Source organism: Dasypus novemcinctus, chromosome 23 (genome assembly GCF_030445035.2).
Source record: "Dasypus novemcinctus isolate mDasNov1 chromosome 23, mDasNov1.1.hap2, whole genome shotgun sequence".
NCBI lineage: Eukaryota > Metazoa > Chordata > Mammalia > Cingulata > Dasypodidae > Dasypus > Dasypus novemcinctus.
This window is the reverse complement of record NC_080695.1, coordinates 19,626,336-19,643,466: the sequence shown is the minus strand read 5'-3', so window position 1 is coordinate 19,643,466 and position 17,131 is coordinate 19,626,336. Positions and strand designations below refer to the sequence as shown.

Sequence of the window (17,131 nt, the reverse complement as noted above, 5' to 3'; positions counted from 1 at the left end):
CCTATTCCAGACAAATGTTTTCCAATAACTAAGTGGAGAATCTGCTTTGTTTTCTTTTTTAAGTTTACATTTAAATTAATTGAAATCAGATCAGACCAAAACCTCAGTTATACTCCTGGCGCTAGCTCCGGAGCAAGTGCTCAGTAGCCGTGTGTGGCTAGTGCCTACCACATTGGGGAGGGCAGGTCTAGGGGACAGGGACCCCCACCCTTTACATACACACCCAACCTTGGAGGATCCGGGCTTGGTTTTCTAAAGGGAGTGGCAGAAAAAAATAAATAAATAAAAATAAAGGGAGTTGCGGGTTTCCTCTCATGGCCCCTAAAGGCACTAAGCAAAGGAGATGCCAGGACAAGGCCACCATGGAGAGAGCTACCCTGGGCAGAAGGATGAAGCGGGAGTTCAGGGGTCCCGGCAACCATGCAGCACAAGTGGCTACGGCCTGATGGCCAAGGTGGAAAGAGGCTGAATTACAGGGGTGCGCCATATAGGAAAGCAGTAATACTTGGTGATTGAGGAGCGACAGGGGTGGAGGAAGTAGGAAGCAAGAGGTAGCCATCTAGGATGATTCCCTGGCCTACCTCCCCCCACCCCCCATCACCAGGTATATTCCAGGGTGTTCCATTATCTATGGCTGTTTAACAAGCCCACAGCAAAATTTACTAGCTGAGAACAATGGTGTTATTATCCTCTCTCAGGTTCTAAAGGTTGCTGGGCTCAGCAAGGTGGTTCCTGCTCAAGGGCCCGTGTGCTGCAGATGCTGGGGCTAGAGTGCTTTTGAAGCCTTCCTTGTGCACAGGTCTGGTGGTCGCTACTGGCTGGAACACAGGCAGGTGGTCCTTCCACACGGCCTGCACTTTCTCCCAGCAAAGAGGAGCCTGGCGAGGCTTCCAGAGAGGAATGCATGGACACTATCACCTTCATCGTCTACGTTCAGAAGTCACGTAGTATTTCCTCTGTAGCCACAGGCCTGTCCAGATTCAAGGGGAGGAAAGACAGACGCACCTCTTAACAGGACGATTTCCCATGTCAAGGAATAAGAACATGAAGAAGGGAAGATCTTGTTGTGGCCGTCTCAGAAGAGACACTATGCCATACAAAGTTTGTAGCTTAAGGGATTGGGGGCGTGGGGGCGTTGTTATCTAAGGCAGGAATCAGAGGAGGCAAAAGAGCAGATCGAAGGGGTTAGCCGAGGAGGTCAAGTTTGAACAGATTGCATTCCAAGCCTGCAGACATTTAGGTGCACACAGCCATCCACTAGGAATTAGGGCTTCAGGAGCGAGAGAAGATGTGTCAGCTCTCTGCTGCTGCATAACAAACCACCCTAATACTTAGAGGCTTAAGTCAACAACGATTTATTATTTTCCACATATCTGCAGGTTGGCTGGGTGGTTCCTCTTCTGGTTTCCCTCACGTGGCTGCATTCAGGTCTGGACTCACTCCCGTCCAGCTGTTGGTGCTAGCAGTCGGCAGGGAGCTGGGCTCAGCTGAAACTTCTAGAACACTAGGACCTCTCTCTCCGAGTGGTCTTACATCCCTGGCTTCTTTATGGCATGCTGTTTTCAGGGCAGCACCCTAAGAAGGCAAGGCCGAATGCATAACACACTGCAAGCACACTTGCTAATATCTCATTGTCAAAGAGAGTCATGTGGCCAAACCACTTCATTGGTGGCCATCACAGTGACAGTCCACTATAGGAAGGAACACTAGGTGGGCCTCATTTAAGATTGGGTAGAGGAGGAGAAAACAAAGTTGGAAAACCCAGAGGAAGGGGGCATACAATGCCCAGGAACCAAGAGAGAAGGGGATTCCACTGGGAAAGGGCTGGCCCTGACCTTGTGTGACCTTGAGAGTGTCTCCTTGAATTTTGGGCCCTGGATGCCTCACTTGACTCATCCTAGCACCAGCCACAGCCCATCCTCTATAGTTAGCAACCCAAATGTCAGTCTCCTTAACATTCCAACATTAATTTCAGTAGTTTTGCAAATATCTTTTTTTTTTTAAGATTTATTTATTCATTGCTCTCCCCTTCCCTTCCTTGTTGTCTGCTCTGTGTCCATTTGCTGTGTGTTCTTCTGTGTCCACCTGCACCCTCGGCGGCACTGGGAAACCGCGTCTCTTTTTTGTTGCGTCGTCATCTTGCTGCGTCAGCTCTCCACGTGTGGGGCGCCACTCCTGGGCAGGCTGTGCTTTTTTTCACGCTGGGCGGCTCTTCTTGCAGGGCGCACTCCTTGCGCACGGGGCACCCTCACGCAGCACAGCATTTCTTGCATGCGGTAGCTCAGTGCATGGGACAGCTCACCACACAGGTCGGTATCGAACCCCAGGCCCTCCCATTTGGTAGGCGGACGCTCTATCAGTTGAGCCATGTCTGCTTCCCTATTTCGCAAGTATCTTAAACGCCAACTACAACTCAGAGAAAGCAAATCTGTGAATCAAATCAATATGGTCTAAATTTGTAAATTTATGATGGCCTGGCTTGATTAATAAAGATAAAGCCCACCATGCCATTTTCAAACATTTTTGACCAATTTCCCCAAGGAGAAATACCTTTTTTCTTTTTTAAGATTTATTTATTTATTTCTCCCCTCCCCCCCCCCCCCCCCCCCCGCCACTGTTTTTGTACTCACTGTCTGATCTCTGTGCCCATTCACTGTGTGTTCTTCTGTGTCTGCACCTCTTCTCTTTAAGTGGCACCGGGAACCAATCCTGGGAACTTCCGGGGCGGAAGAGAGGTGCTCAATCTCTTGTGCCACCCAGCTCCCTGGTCTGCTGCATCTCTTATTGTCTCTCCTCTGTGTCTCTTTTTATTTGCATCATCTTACTGCGCCAGCTCTCCGCTCGGACCAGCTTGCTGTGCAGGCCAGCAATCTTGCACGGGCCAGCACTCCACTTGGGCCAGCTCACCTTCACCAGGAGGCCCTGAGACTCGAGCCCTGAACCTCCCATATGATAGATGGGAGCCCAATTGCTTGAGCCACATCTGCTTCCTGAGAAATAACTTTTACATCAAGATCCAGTACCCTTGCACACACACACATCCAAAATGAAGTCTTCATGAAACACAGTAAAGATAATAGTCATCTTTCCTTACTATACTATTGTACATCGCATTAATTCTGTTTTTAAAAATGCCAGTCATGCCGTGCTAAATTAACTTCACCACCCACTCATGGGCCAGGCTGAAAAACACTGACCTAGACCATCCCGAGCAGAATCAGGAAACTGGCCAAATTCTGCATTTAGCCTTTGTTTTGTTTCACCTGTTGGTTGTTTCTGGAAAAATTGGATTCTCTGCCTTCAGGCAGGCCTCCCATCTCCTGCACCGTTCCCTCCTCCCTGGCGACCAACTGCCAGGTTATCTGTAGACCTCTAGAGTCTAAGCAAATAGGTGTGTTTACTCAGTCCACAAATATTGAATGAGTGTCTCTCCTGTTTCAATCACTATTGCAGACACAGGAGGGAACAAAGCAGACAAAATTCACTGTTTCATGGATCTGAAATGCTAGAGGTAGAGACGAGCAATGAAGAATAATAACGTAAATACACTATTACGTGATACATTCTTTAGTGAAGATAATAAGAGGAAAGGGACAGGCATGTCTGAGGCCCAGCTGCTGGCAGGTTCTCACCCCTTTGTGGAAATGCGGATCTTACCTAACCTCCTCTTCCACAGGAGAGCTGAGCGCATGAGAGAGCGTAGCCAGAATTTTCCTCAAAAATAAAGAGTTTCCAGCCTGCCCCAGCAGGTAGACCTGACCCATCATGTCTCCAAATTACTCTGCCAAAGGGCAGAGCACCAGTAACTAGAACCTAGAAAATTTCAAAAGCAGTCAGCCCCTAAGGGAGAAAGTTTGCTGAACTTGGCCACTCGAACGTTGGCCCGGGCTCTGAAACCTCCAGCTGTACCTCAGGGGCTCCCCTCCTGCAGCCTCCGCAGTCCCCATCGCCCCCTCTGCCGTGGCCTAAGTGGCCCCCTCATCAGCTCTGCGCACGTGACCCCCCCTTGACCCGACTCCTGGCTACCGAGCCAGCCTTATCTCTCTCCTCCCTCGCATTTTCCGCTCCAACAAAGCTCAGCAGAGCACCGTGGGGGCTTTCACGCTTCTGTGCCTCTGGACACGCTGTTCCTTCTGCCTGGAAGGCCGCGGCCCTGCCCTCCCTTTCCCCTCCTCCCTTGGCGGGCTCCCATCCACCCTTCAGAACCCACCCGAGATGTCCCCTCTTGCAGGAAGCCCTCTTCCAGCCTTCAGGGGCCCACTCTCAAGCCCACCTCCGCGCCCGCCACCTCTCTGACCCGAGCACCCGCTTCGGGGTCGCTTCCCGGCGCTGGAATCGTCGCGGTGCTCTAAACCCGCCCCCCGCCCCCCCTGCCCGCTCAGGCCTCCCCCGGCGCGCCCCCCCCCCCCCCCCCCCCCCGCGGCTCGCGCCGCAGCCCCAAGCACCGGGCCCCGAGCCCCGCGGACCGCGCCGAGGCCGAGCGCCAGGCGCCCCTCCCCCGCGGCGCCCCTCCCCCGCCGGCCTCTCCCCGGCCCCGCGCTCGGCCGCCGGGCCCCTGACATCAGCGGCGGCGGCGCCGGACTGCAAGTCCCGGCAGGCCCCGCGCCGCGCGTGCGCAGCGGGCCGGCGTTTGAGTGGCAAGTTGTTTGTTCCACCGAGCACCAGCTGCTCCCCGCGCCCGGCGCCGCGCGCCGCTCCCCCGCCAGCGCTGCCTCCCTCGGCCGCCGCCGCCGCCGCGCTCTTCCCGCCCGCGGCCCCCCTCGCAACTTGGCGGGCGTCGCCTTTGTCCGCCCGGCCCGGGCCGCCGCCCCCCGCCCGCGCCGGAGCTCGCCGGGCCCCCCCGGGCCGGTGCCCGCGGAGGGGGCGGGGGCCGCCGGTCGCCCCCCGCCGATGCGCCGCCGCCGCGCGCGGGCGGACGATGGAACTCCACATCCTGGAGCACCGGCTGCAAGTTGCCAGCGTCGCCAAGGAGAGTATCCCGCTCTTCACCTACGGCCTCATCAAACTTGCCTTCCTGTCCTCCAAGACCAGGTGAGCGCGGGGCCGCGGCGCCGGCCGGGGCCAGACAAAGAGGCGCACCCCGGGCGCCCGGCCTCGCCGCCGCCGCCCGGAAAACAACTTCGGGGGCCCCCGGGAGCGCCCCCGCCCCCGCCCGCCCGGCGCGGCCCGCCCGGCTCCGCACAAAGCCCGCGCGCCCGCCCGCGGCCGGGGTCCTGCCCCCCGGGCCCCCCGCCGAGGCACCCCCGCCGCCCCCCTCCCCGCCGCCCCCTCCGCGGAAGCCCGAGGGCCCGGGAGGCCGCCGCCGCCGATCCCCGAATGAATGAATGAACGAACGAACGAATGAATGAAAAACAGGTGTGGGGACGCGGCCGCGGCGAAAACCCAACTCCCCCCCCTCCCCCCGGCCCTCGGTCGGGCCGGCCCCGGTGAGCCGCGGCGGGGAAGGGCTCCTGCGGGGCGCGGGGAGGAAAAGCAGCAAATCCTGAGCGGGTGTTGATCTCCAGGTGCCGGCGAGGGTTGCGGGCGCGCGGGGGGCGGGGGAGGGGAGGGGCTGCGGGGGAGGGTCGCCGCGATTGTTTCTCCTTGGGGTCCAGAGGGGTGGGGGGGGGGCGGTTGCGGAACCGTGGAAGGGGGAGGAGCGGGAGTGTTTATGGATCTGCCTCTGGGCTGGGCTTGGATGCTGCAGGGGGAAAAATAGTTGAAGGCCTTGGGAGGTTAAAAAAAAAAAAAAACAACTTGGGTTTTCCCCATGCCAGCTAAGGGGTTTGACTTTGTGAGCCCGGTGGGCGCTTGGACTACGATTTTCTTTTCAAAGGCCGAGCCAGATAGCTGCTGTAACTTAAATTCCCTTGTTTCCCCACCACTGTGACTGTTCAAGAGGAATGATGGAAGTTGTCGCTGGTGGCTTTTGGGGGTGGTGGGCAGAGGTGGTTCTCCCTCCCTTCAAAATGAATGAATCCGTGAAGGGTCAAGGTTAAGGTTAAAATAACGTGTCCCCTGTGATGCAGAGCTCAGGGTATGTGAGAAACAATTCAATCCCAACTGCTTATCTACCCGTTAAAGTTCTTGCTTGGAAATCTCACTTTGATGTGTGTCTGCCGGGTGGCTCAGTCTGCCATTGTTTGCGAGATGGGAATGATCAGCCACTGGCATCTTGTTTACTTTCTTCCCCTGCCGCTCTGTGGTTCGGAGGTTTGAAATTCTCGCTTTCACCAGGCCAGAGACCTAGGAGCCTTGCCCCCTTGATTGCAAAGGTAATTATTAAACAGGTCATTTGAAAACAAAAGCCAACAGCTCAGATTCTAAACCGCCCCAGTTTCCCCCCTCACCCACAAACCCTTCTCTGGCTGTTGACACCCTCCAATCCTGCAGCTCCCTGCCCTCTCCTCCCCACCCCCCAGCCAGGCTGGAGGTTCCGAGCAAGGAGGTAACCAAGCAGCCTTGTTTTTCCTACCCTGGGCCCCCGACAGCCCCCCTGGCTGATTTCTCGGCTCCCATTCAAATGGGGTGATGACTCAGGCTGCGGCTGTGCTCGGGCCCTGGGTGCTAGGAGGAGGGGGCATTTGGGGGCTTCTCCAAAAGGCAGCAGAGGGTGGACACCCTCTGCCCAAGTCCTTTTGCGGGAGGGGTGGCCCTCTTCCAGCCTCGCCCCCCTGCCCCCCCGGCTTGAGTTTGGAGCAGTCCCTGCGTTGAGCCGCTGCTGGCCCTTCTGTCCGTGGCAGACCTCCCCCTCTGTGGGTTCCCCTTCTCCCTTTCCTGTAGGAGGCAGCCACTCTGAGCCCAGGTGACCTGTCCAGGCTCAAGATGACCCAGAGGTCAAAGGCCAAAGGTCACCTCCAGGGTTTGGATTCTAGAAGGTGCTGTGCACATTTGTCAAATAGCATAATGTTGCCCCCCTGAACCCTCTGGGCCCCCGCCCAGGCTTCAGGCTCTGCCTGGCCCCCTTCTTGCCTGAGTCACCCACCAGGGTGCTCTCCTTTCCTAGCTCTCACTTTGTCCATCTGTGAAATGGGCACAGCGCCCTCGACCTGCCTCTCAGAGCTGCTGCATGTGAGGCACAGGATACACGTGGCAAGTGGCTTTTGAGCAAGTAGAAAGGGTGGACTTTGGGTCCTGCCTGACCCTTCTGCAGTTTAAGTCTTGTGTCCCCCCCACCCCCCAAGTTCCAAGTTCTGGCTCTAACCAGCACGGCCCCTGGCCCCTGCTCTCCCCCATCAGTCCATCCCACCTGCCGCACAAGCCTGCCTGAAACTTTTCAGTCCCTCCCTCTGGGTGGAATGCTGAGGCCCTGGGAGGTCTGGACCCGATTCCTCTCTTTTAGCCCCTGCCAGGCATTTCAGCTCGCAGTTTACCTTATCAGGCCTAGTCACACCTCGGGATTCCCTACCTGGCCTCTTCAGTCAGTCTGGAATCCCCGCCCACCCCCACCAGGCTTAGCAGAACCACCCTGAAATCTTCCTCAACAGCCCCCCAGCAGCTGGGTCCAAGAGACGCTGAGGTGCCCTGTCCCTCCCTCTGGGGGAAGGGAAGAGGCTGTCAAGGGAAGGAACGGTCTGGCATGGAGGACGGGCTGGGGGACGACCCTGTGGGTGCGGTGTTGATTACAGGTGCTCTGAGAAGAAGGCACCTGAGGCTTGAAGGTTGAGGGACTTGCTCAAGGTCACGCGGCAAGTGGGAGAGTTTGGGATTGGAATTTTCGCCTTTCTGGTTCAAGCTCAGTGTCTCTCTCTAGCAGGTTGCCCGCGATGCCCGTATCCAGCAGCTGCACTCAGCCCTTCTGTTTGCAAGGCACTCTTCCAAATGCTTGCCCTCATCACCTCCCTTCCAAACTTTCTGCTTCTTCGCGGCCAAGCTCAGTGGCTTCCCCGCCCCCAAGCTTACATCACTTCTCAGCTTTGGTCCCTAACTGCATATTGTTTACTTGTCTTATTCTCCCTCCTAGATTATAAAACCTTAATCTCAGGAAGTTTCTTCTGCATCTCAACTCCCGACCAGTGATGATAAGAGCTCCTGTTCATTTTGCCACTTATTCCACAGAGATAAAGACAGTAGATTCTGAGAAGTAAAATGGCCTGCTCAAGGTTACACAGCTGGGGGAAAAAAGAGAATTGGGACTTGAACCAGTCTTGTCCCCTCTATGCTCAGCACACTGCTTTGTAGGCACTTAGTGAATGTCTGTTTGATGGATGCCCAACCCATGCACGGATTGACCCAGATTTCTGCCACATATTTGCCAGAGTCTCTTATGAGTGCCCTGGGGGCTGGAAGAGGCAAGGCAGGCGGAGTGACACCCTCAGAAGTGGGCGCAGCGACCCTGCCCTGGCTCTGCCAACCAGAACTCTGCCCAGGACCTCCAGGAGGCATCCTGGTGTGGCTGGAATAGAGGCTCAGGGCCCACTGGCTGCACTTATTCTAGATGCAAGCCAGAGGGCAAGACCCTGGAATAGCAAAGTCAAGATCATCCACAGAGGCCCCCCTTCGCCCTTACACTAAACTGTAGTTCTGGGATCTGGCTGCTGCTAGGCGCTTTGCAGCCTGCCCACCTGTCTTTCCCACCTCGTCTCTCTGGAGTCTCAGAGTATTTCCAGTGCCCCCCACAACCTCCTCTGGTATTTGCAGCCTCCCGGCATTGTTCTGTCTGGCTCCTCTACCCTACACCGTATGCCCTTTGTCTGCCTGTTCATCCTTTTAGATTCCATTTTAGCATTGCCTCTTCCAAGAAGTCTTCCCTGAGCACACAGCTAGGCTAAGACTGACCATGGAATGTACTTGTGGAATATCAGCAAGGATGCTTTGGGCTGCAAGTAACAGAAGGCCACAACGTAACTGGCTTGAACAGTAAGGAATTTTAACCTCATGTAATAAGAGGTCAGACTGGGCCGGTCCAGGCTTGGTTAACTTCAAGGCTTGCCAATGTCATCAAGCACTAGGTCTTCCCATCTTTCTCTTTGGCCTTCCTTGGCGTGACAGTTTGGCTTCCCAGGTCATGGCTCAGGCAGCTCCCGGCCTTGTGGGCAGTTAGGAAGAAACCCAGGGGGGGCGGGGCTGTTGCCTCCAGGGTGTCCCTGAGAGCGCCTTTCCAGAACACCCCCTCTTCCCGCCCTTGCCCAGACTTTCTCATCTCATTGGTCAGAACTTGGTCACATGCACATGCCTAAACCAATCACTGGCACAAGGAATTGGTCCACCGTGGACCAATCGGGGTTCACCACTGGATCCTGCCACCTGGAGACTCCCACTCAGAGCTGGAGGACCCCGTGCTGCGGGAGAGCCACAGACAGCATGCACCCCATAGGACAGAGGCCAGCCCCCTAGCCCCAGAGTTGTTTGTGCTCCCACCGCTCAGCAAGGAGCTGACAGAGTGGCCAAAAACACGCATCAGCCTTAGATCTCGGAGGGATCTGCCCCCCAGCCTTGCTTGCCATCACCCCACTGGTGCCTGTGCCCACTCCTGGATCCTTTCATTCATCTTAAAGGAAGCCTGGGAACGAGATGGAGGGGCTGGAGGGGTCCAGCCTGGGGGAGGGAACACTCACCCCTCCAGTGCGATAAAGGCTCTTACGGGACCTAGATCTGTCCTCTGTGATCCGGTAGAGCAAAACTGGGTATGGTGATGACATCAACCGCAGAAATAGTGATGGTTCCCATCACAGTGGTCAGAACATTTCTGCATGGCAGCCCTACTGCAAGCACCATGCACATAGGAGCTCATTTAATCCTTGCAACAACCCTATCCATAGCAGCCTCATTTGCAGATGAAGAAGTGCAGGAACTGGTGTGCCCAGGGCCACATAGAAGTGGCAGAGCTGGGATTTGAACCCAGGAAGACTGGCTGTAGCACCTGCCCCGATAACCACTGTGGCGGGTGGACGAGCAGACCGGTTTGGGCTTCCCGTGGCCAGGAGCCACTGAGCAGAGGTGCTGCCAAGAAGCCATGACCAATGCCAGGGGCGCTGGACAAGATCCTCATTAGAATGGGTTCAGCTAGCAGGAAGCCACAGCACCCCCTCTATTTTTGTCTGTGCAATGCTGTTGTCTTTAAATCCCATCCTAGAAATGCCATCTCATTTGTTGGGCAAAAGAAGCAACTAGGGAAGTATGCAGTAAGCGTGTGCCCAGAGACCCCCAGCCGCCTGCCTGGGCTGGCGCTGCGTCCAGGTCATTTGTGTTGCTGCCTGCGGGGAAACTTGCCAGCGAGCCTCAGTGAGCACCGAAAGCTTACAAGGCATTTATGGGAGAAAAGCTTCAAACTGCAGAAAGTCCTTCCAGAGTCCTCACTGTTTTCCTGCGTGCTCTGGGCTGAAGCCACCACTTACAGTTTAGGAAAAGACAGGCTGGCAGGGGGGTTAGGAGACCTCCATTGGAATCTGAGCATCACCACTTCCTAGCTGTGTGACCTTGGGCAAGTTGCTTAACTTCTCTGAGCTGTCATTTTCTTGCCTCTACAATAAGTATAATGACTGCCTGCTGCCTAGGTTGTCCTAAGGACTCAATGAGAGTAAACCTTGTGAAGTGCTGAGAACAGGGCCCAGTCCACATAAATGCCGAGAGAGAAAATGCCCTGAGTGAGTTTGTCAGCACCATTCTGGGGGCAGAGTTGAAAAGTCCCAGCTTAGGAGAGCTTTCTAAGGCTCGTTCCATCCATGCACGTGATCATACTCGGATTCTAGGAAGTGAAGATTCCGTCACTGCCCTCAGAATGAACCAGGGACTCCCGTTGTTTAGGGGTAACCGCCAATGTGCTTTAGGACCTCAGAGATGAGAGCAAGGACGGCTTCCTGGAGGAGGAGGCACCATAACCATTTGTGGGTGGAACGGGAAGATGTCAGGAGGCAGAGGTCCTGGGGAAGCAGGAAGCTGGCCGGGTAGGGAGCCCGAGTGGGTGGGCACAAATGGGTTAGGGGAGGGGCACGGATGGGCAAGCACAGGGTGAACCCAGAGCCATTAGCCCACCCCCCTCGCGGCAGCTGTGGCCTTCCACTGCCCCAGCTGCCAGCCTCGGCGCTGGAAGACAAGGGGCGTCCTTGCTTGGCCTAGCCCCACCCAGCTGCCATGAGACCCACCTTCCTCACAGCAAGAGACCCGGAAGTAGCTCAGAGCAGTGGGAAGAAGAGCCAAGGTAGAGGCTGAGGGGCCCAGAGGCCTGAGGGAGAGCGCCGGGGGTTAGCAACTTAGGGGACAGAGCAACGCCGAATGACTTCCGAGGCTAGGTCAGAAAAGGATGGCTTGTCGGGAAGCGGGCATAGCGCAGTGCTTAAGCGCCTGCTTCCCACGTACGAGGTCCCAGGTTCAATCCCCAGCACATCCTAAAAAAAGAAAAAAAGAAAAGGCTGGCTTCTGCCTGGCGCCCTCTCCCTAAGCCCGCCACCATGTCATGAGGACGCTCAAGCAGCCCTGTGGAGGAGCCCCCGGTGCGGAGGGCCAGGGGCCTCCCACCTCCAGCGTGCCGCTTGAATGAGTCATCTTGAAAGCGGATCCTCCTGCCCCAGCCCCAGCCGGCACCTAGGCTGCAACTTAGTAAGAGATCCTGCGCCAGCTCCGCCTGGCTGAGCAGCCCCTAACTCCCAGCCCGGAGGCACTGAAAGATAACAACAGTTTCTTGTGATTTCAAACCGTTGCATTTGGGGGATGATGTGTTATGCAGCAGTCGATTACTATACAGAGACCGTACAACCTGTCATCCAGGTGGGGACATTTTTGAGAATAACAGAGAGCACTATATGTAATTACCTGGGCAACAGGGCAAACCAGAAGGCCTGACTGTCTTACCTTTGGACCAGCCAGACAGCTCTTGCCACGTCCTTAAGCTCTGCGCTCTCCTTGGCACTGGCTCCAGCGTTACCTCCTCGGGAAGCCTCCCTGGAGCCCGGTGAGTGGCTTCTTGCCCTCACCTGTGACCCGGGGATGTAGGCTGGGAAGGCTGGTCCCCTCCTGTCCTTACCCCCAAGTGTTTCCGGGCATGGCCACCCCCGTGGATCAGGAGAGCCAGCTGTGAGCCCACACGTGGCGGCAAGCTTCTTGTACTAGACCCCAGCCTCAAGGAGGCCAGCCCCAAAGAGGAGCCCAGTTCCGTCAGGACAGGCCCGGCTGGATGCTGGTTGCCCCCGCGGGCTGCGGGTCCGTGCCTCCGCTCACCGAAGAAGCCCCCCGGGCTCTCCAGCAGTCACAGCTTACCGGAGCCTCTGGCCACCCCGCGTGTTGTGAGTGTTCGGTTAAAACGTTTAAGGGGAAAGCCACTCCTAGATGCCCTGCACGCTTCCGTGCCTTAAAGCACCCTGAGCCGCCTCCTTACCCCTGAGGTTTGAAAGCCTGGGGGGCTTTGTTCGGTTGAGTGACGCTCGCAGGTCTTTGGAGGGTAAGGATTGGCCCGGCCCTAGATGGCCCGGCCTGCAGCCCTTCTTTCTTGCTCTGCGTTGAAGTGATCCACTCATCCCCTGCCGCCTGGGTCTCCTGCCGTTTGCCCTCTCGGCAGCTTCCAGACAGTAGGGAGTCCAGACAGACTCAGGTGTGAATGCCGGCCAGGGGGAGGGTGCAGGGAACGAGTCGGGATCCCTTAGTTTATGGGGCTTATCTTGTCGGCAGAGACAGAAAACAAGTGAGAACACTTTCAGAGCGGTGAGGTCAGTAAAACAGGAAAGCGGCCGGAGCCAGGGGGAGGGGACGTCTGGTTGGTGGGAGCAATCCAAGTTGAGAGCCAGGTGGCAAGTCGGGGCTAGCCACGCAGAGTGGGACAGAGCGGGAAACTGCCTGTGCCACGGGGGGCATGGCGAGGGGCGGCCGGGGGCCGCGGGGCAGGTTCGGGCCGAGGGAAGGTGCTGACTCAGGGAAGCTCCTGCTCTGAGCGTGTTAACGCGGGCAATCCTCACGCCCCCCGCCCCTTGCCGAGAAGGGACCACTGTTGGCCCCATTTTAGAGAGGAGGAAACAGGTGAGCACTCAGTGGTTCGGTAACTTGCCGAAGATCACAAAATTCAGTAAGTGAGGCTTCGGGATTTTTTTAACCGCTTTCTTAAGCTCTAATTCACTTACCCTACAACTCACCCTTTTCAAGTGTGGGATTCGGTGGTTTTTGGTATCTTCACAGAGCTCTGCAGCCAGCGCCACTTCATTCCACAATATTTTCATTACCCCAAAAAGAAAGTGCGTCCCCATTAGCAGTCACACTCAACTGCCCCCTCCCCAGCTCGAGGCCAGCACTAATCTCCTTTCTTCTCTCCGGACTTCCCAGCCTGGACATTGCCCACACGCGGAACGCTGCAGCCTGTGGCCTCGGGTCTGGCTTCTCCACTGAGCGCCGTGTGTGCACGCCGGCCGCGTCGTAGCGTGTGTCCGCGCGTCATCTCTTTACATTGTGAGACAACACTCCACTGTGTGGAGCTTCCACCGTTCGGGTATCTGCTCATCCGCTGATGTGGGCTGTTCCCACTTTTTGGCTTTTGTGAAAAGTGCTGCTGTGAACAACTCCTGTGTAAGTTTTTGTGTGGACACGTTTCCAGTTCACAGCACACCGGGTCATAGGAACAGCGGCTGCCCCTGTGGGGATTTGGACCCGGGTCCTCCGGCTCCAGCGCCTGCGTTCGTAAGCTACCCAGCTCGCGGGGCATGGGGAGGACGTGGGCTGCCCGGTGACCCTCGTCTGGGCACCAGCCCTCCCGGAGCCTGAGTTTCTTCACGGCAAAGAGGTTCTGCTGAAGCGCGGGCCCCAGTACAGCGCCTGGCCCACCGCAGCCGGTCGTCCTCTTGGTTCCAGTTGGTGGAGCTTTCATGTGACCTCGAGCAGGTGCTCCTGTGAGTGAGGAGGGGCAGGGACCCCGGGGTGGCACTTGTGGGCCCTCGGAGCGCTCTCCTGGGCGCCCCTTATTTACAGACCACTGGACACAGTCGGCGCCTGCAGGCCCGGCAGGGCGTTTGGTGGGGAAGGCGGCCTCCTTCGCCGGCCCAGCCTGAGGTGAGGCTGCCCGGGCCAGGGAGAATGGGGGGGAGGGGACTTTCCTTCCTCCACAGCCCCCCCCTCGGGGCCAGTGACCAGGTGCTGCTTTTCCAGGTAGGGTTAACTTTCCCTCAGCGCCTCCCCACCAAGACCAGGCGGGGCCTCCCTGGACTTTCCTCTCTGCCCTCCGGGCCTCAGCATCGACCTGCCTTCTTTCTGCCCCCACCCCCTGCCGTGATTTATTCCCTTTCTCTAGTCACGAAGGCAGCGGGCGGAAAATCATTCTCAAAGTTCAACTTTTTTCCTTCAGAGCTCAAAAGTCACAGGTGCAGAGACTGAAAGGATGGATGCAGAACAAAGTTTAACCTCAGCGGCTCTTCCCTGGAAGAAAGCCTACTGTGTGCCAGCTGGCCCCACAGGGCGCTCCCCAGCATTTCATACCCACAGCCTCTCTGGCGGAGGAAAGGTTGTCTGCTTGCCCCGAGCCACCCAGCAGCGGGTAGCAGGCGGGCACAGCCCGCTTCTCCGCTCTCGGCCTTCTCGGTGCGGGCACAGTCCTCTCGTTTCTGCTCATAACTCTAGAAGGAAGATCCAATTATAAGAGTCGTTTCCCAGATGGCGTGCAAGTAACAGTCAAGAAAATGTATTTTTCAACCAAATTCCACCACTCACTAGGCATATGACCTTAGCCAATTCTGCAGAATTCTTCGAGGCTCAGTTCCTCGCCTTGAAAACGAGGGTGATGATAATCAGCTCCTTCGGGCTCTTGTGAGGACCAAGTGGCGACTTTGCGTCTGACCCAGAGCCGGCTCGTTTTTCCTCTTCCACCTCGACGTGGGCGCAGACCGTGGTGCCCGCCGTCGGCAAGGTGGCCTCTGGCCCTGGGCCCTGGTACCCTGGGCTGCCTTCGTCGGAAGGTCTGATCTGGATGGGGCAGGAGGTGGCAACTGGTTCTGATTTCTAACAGAGGAGGGGAGCTCTCAGACCGGGCGAGCGGGGGACGCCGGGCCCGGGCCAAGGGGAAGGGTGAGGCTGGCGGGTGAGGGAGGGAGACCCTCGGACCGCGGGGCAGAGCAGCTCCTTCGACCAACGAGCCGCTGTGCCGGCAGGCGGCCTCACAGAGGCTGCGGCGTCTGCTCCCAGCGAGGTCTCCACCACCCTGCCCCTCCCCGCCCAGGACGGCTCTGCTGGAGTTGCTTGGACACCCTGGATGCAGCCTGTCCCAAGTGGGACTCGTCATCTCCCAGACCTGCTCTCATCCTCCCTCTGGGTCCCCAAGCTGATAAGCGGCACATCATTCACCCCACTGGTGCTGCCCTGTGTTCATCCATCTCCTGTCCCCGCAGCTCCCAAGCCTTTCTCGAGTCCACCCTCCCCCTCTATCTCTACTGCACCGCCTCTTCCCTCCCTTCAAGCCCCCTGACCCTGCGCCCACAGGAGGAGGGGCTCGCGCACGCCACCCTGCCCCCTACACATGACAGAAGGGGTGCCTCGACTGCACGGAATTCTAAGGACATCCCACCCTCGCTGGAATTTCTCCAGGACACGGTCCAGGCCCCCGAGCATGGCCCCCGAGGCCCTGCCCGCCAAGCCCCGCATCCCCGCCTCCGAGCCCCACCCGTCCGATCTCCTCCCGACTCCCTCTGGCCACGGTCTGGCCTGGCGGTGTCCCTGAGCCTTGCGGTCGTGGCCGCGGACGGGGCTGCGGCAGCACAAGGCCTGCGCAGCCTGGAGGCAGCAGCCCAGTTCCAAACTGGCCCCGCCGAAGACCAGGCCGGCGAGAGGCGGGCGCTTCTGCGTGCCAGCTGGAAGGGGCTTGTGTGCCAGGGGCACCTCTGAGGCCCGCATCGGCCTCTCCAGAGCCCCCGCGGGGCCAGGCTCGCCCCTTCGGGGCAAGGGGAGGGCGGCCACAGCTTTTGTGGGAGCATGAGGGTGACTGCCCAACAATCCCCTTCTCGTTGTCCCTTGACTTAATGGTGTGACCCAGAATGAGCATTTCATTGGGAAGAATCTCCCCGTTACCCCCCAACCATGGGGGCTGGAATTTGGAGCCCTGCAGTGGAATCTGGAACACTGACTGAAGTGGGGAAGGGGCTTGGACTTGGGCGGCCCCCTTCTCCCCCCTTCACTGCCCTCACTCGCCTGCAGGGAGGGCTCAGGAAAGGAGATGGGTGGGCCTTCCTGGGCCCCGCTGGGCTCCCCCCTCCCCTTCCCTGCTGGGACTCCCGCTCTGTCCCCATCCAGTCCTGTGGCCTCCGGGCCTCCAGGTAAACCTCCCAGCCACCTACAGCTGGGCCATAGCAGGAGCACATCAGGGTGGGGGGACACCCCAGGGCGAAATGACCTGGACTAATTTGCACCCACCCAGGCAGAACCTTCCTGGGCCAAGCAACCCCTTTGAGTAACAGCTGGGAGCAGGGGGCGAGAGGCATCGTAGGGCGCCAGGTGGCCTTCAGGCCTGCGAGCCTGGGTCCCCACCGTGGGTCACATGGGAATGATGGGGCCGCCTTACCACTCCCCAGCCGGCCTCCCAGGGGCCTAGCGGCAGCCAGGTGGAGACAGTGCGCTTGCCGGGAGGCAGTGAAACCGCCTTTGCTCCTTATCTGCTTCTCTCTAAATACTCTGCAGACTTTGTGCTATTTGGAGTAACACCCCCTTCAGCTTTTCTCAATCCTTCTGCCTCCCCCGGCTCTGATTAGTCCAGAGAACTACCTTGGTCAGTTTCCACTGAAAACTGGAAAAGGTGAGATACCACCATCAGGTCAGGCCAAGGATTAAATGAGGCCGAGGGCAGGGCCTGGGGTGGGCCACATCCATGTGCGGGTCCCCTGTGGATGCTGCGGCATGGGGGTGTCCAGTCCTCGGGGCGCCCGTGGGGGACAGATGCGCAGGAGGCAGGCGTGTTTCCCGCCACAGCTCAGGCTCCCGCTGTGTGTCCTTGGGTAAGTTTCCAGGCCTTTCTGAGCCCCTGCTCAGAAATGGGAGTCCTGAGGACTGAGTACCATTATCTAAGGGTCTGCCCCAGACCCCGCACACAGCAGGCCCCTTGTAGCCGAGTCCTCGCTCAGCCTCCAGGGAACTGAGACTGACAGACACAGCCAGGCCCCCAAGGCCAGATGCTCAGTGTCACCAGGAGACCCTGGGGATTAGGGGCAGGGCGGCTCTGTGGGGCCGGGGCTCTCCGGGAGGTGGGGCAAGGTGA

The 17,131-nt window shown here is 58.0% G+C and overlaps 1 protein-coding gene and 1 long non-coding RNA gene across 4 annotated transcripts in view; one reads left to right on the top strand and one right to left on the bottom strand.

The window, feature by feature from the left end:
• Window positions 1-1,991: 1,991 nt before the first annotated feature.
• LOC131275484 (uncharacterized) lies at window positions 1,992-4,389 on the bottom strand. 3 transcript variants are annotated; one of them, XR_009182944.2, is made up of 3 exons: window positions 4,274-4,389; window positions 2,631-3,813; window positions 1,992-2,428 (listed from the first exon to the last, which is right to left on the bottom strand). It is a non-coding gene; the product is annotated as an uncharacterized lncRNA (long non-coding RNA). The 3 variants fall into 3 exon arrangements; XR_009182943.2 differs by lacking the exon at window positions 4,274-4,389 and having other exon boundaries at window positions 2,631-2,716; window positions 3,658-4,267; XR_009182942.2 differs by lacking the exon at window positions 4,274-4,389 and having other exon boundaries at window positions 2,631-4,267.
• Window positions 4,390-4,662: 273 nt separating this feature from the next.
• Window positions 4,663-17,131, top strand: part of CASTOR2 (cytosolic arginine sensor for mTORC1 subunit 2) — a 57,901-nt gene continuing 45,432 nt past the window's right edge. The window contains exon 1 of the mRNA XM_058285961.2: window positions 4,663-5,031. Coding sequence (XP_058141944.1) covers window positions 4,919-5,031 — 113 coding nt within the window. The 5' untranslated portion in view covers window positions 4,663-4,918. The remainder of the gene's footprint in view (window positions 5,032-17,131) is intronic.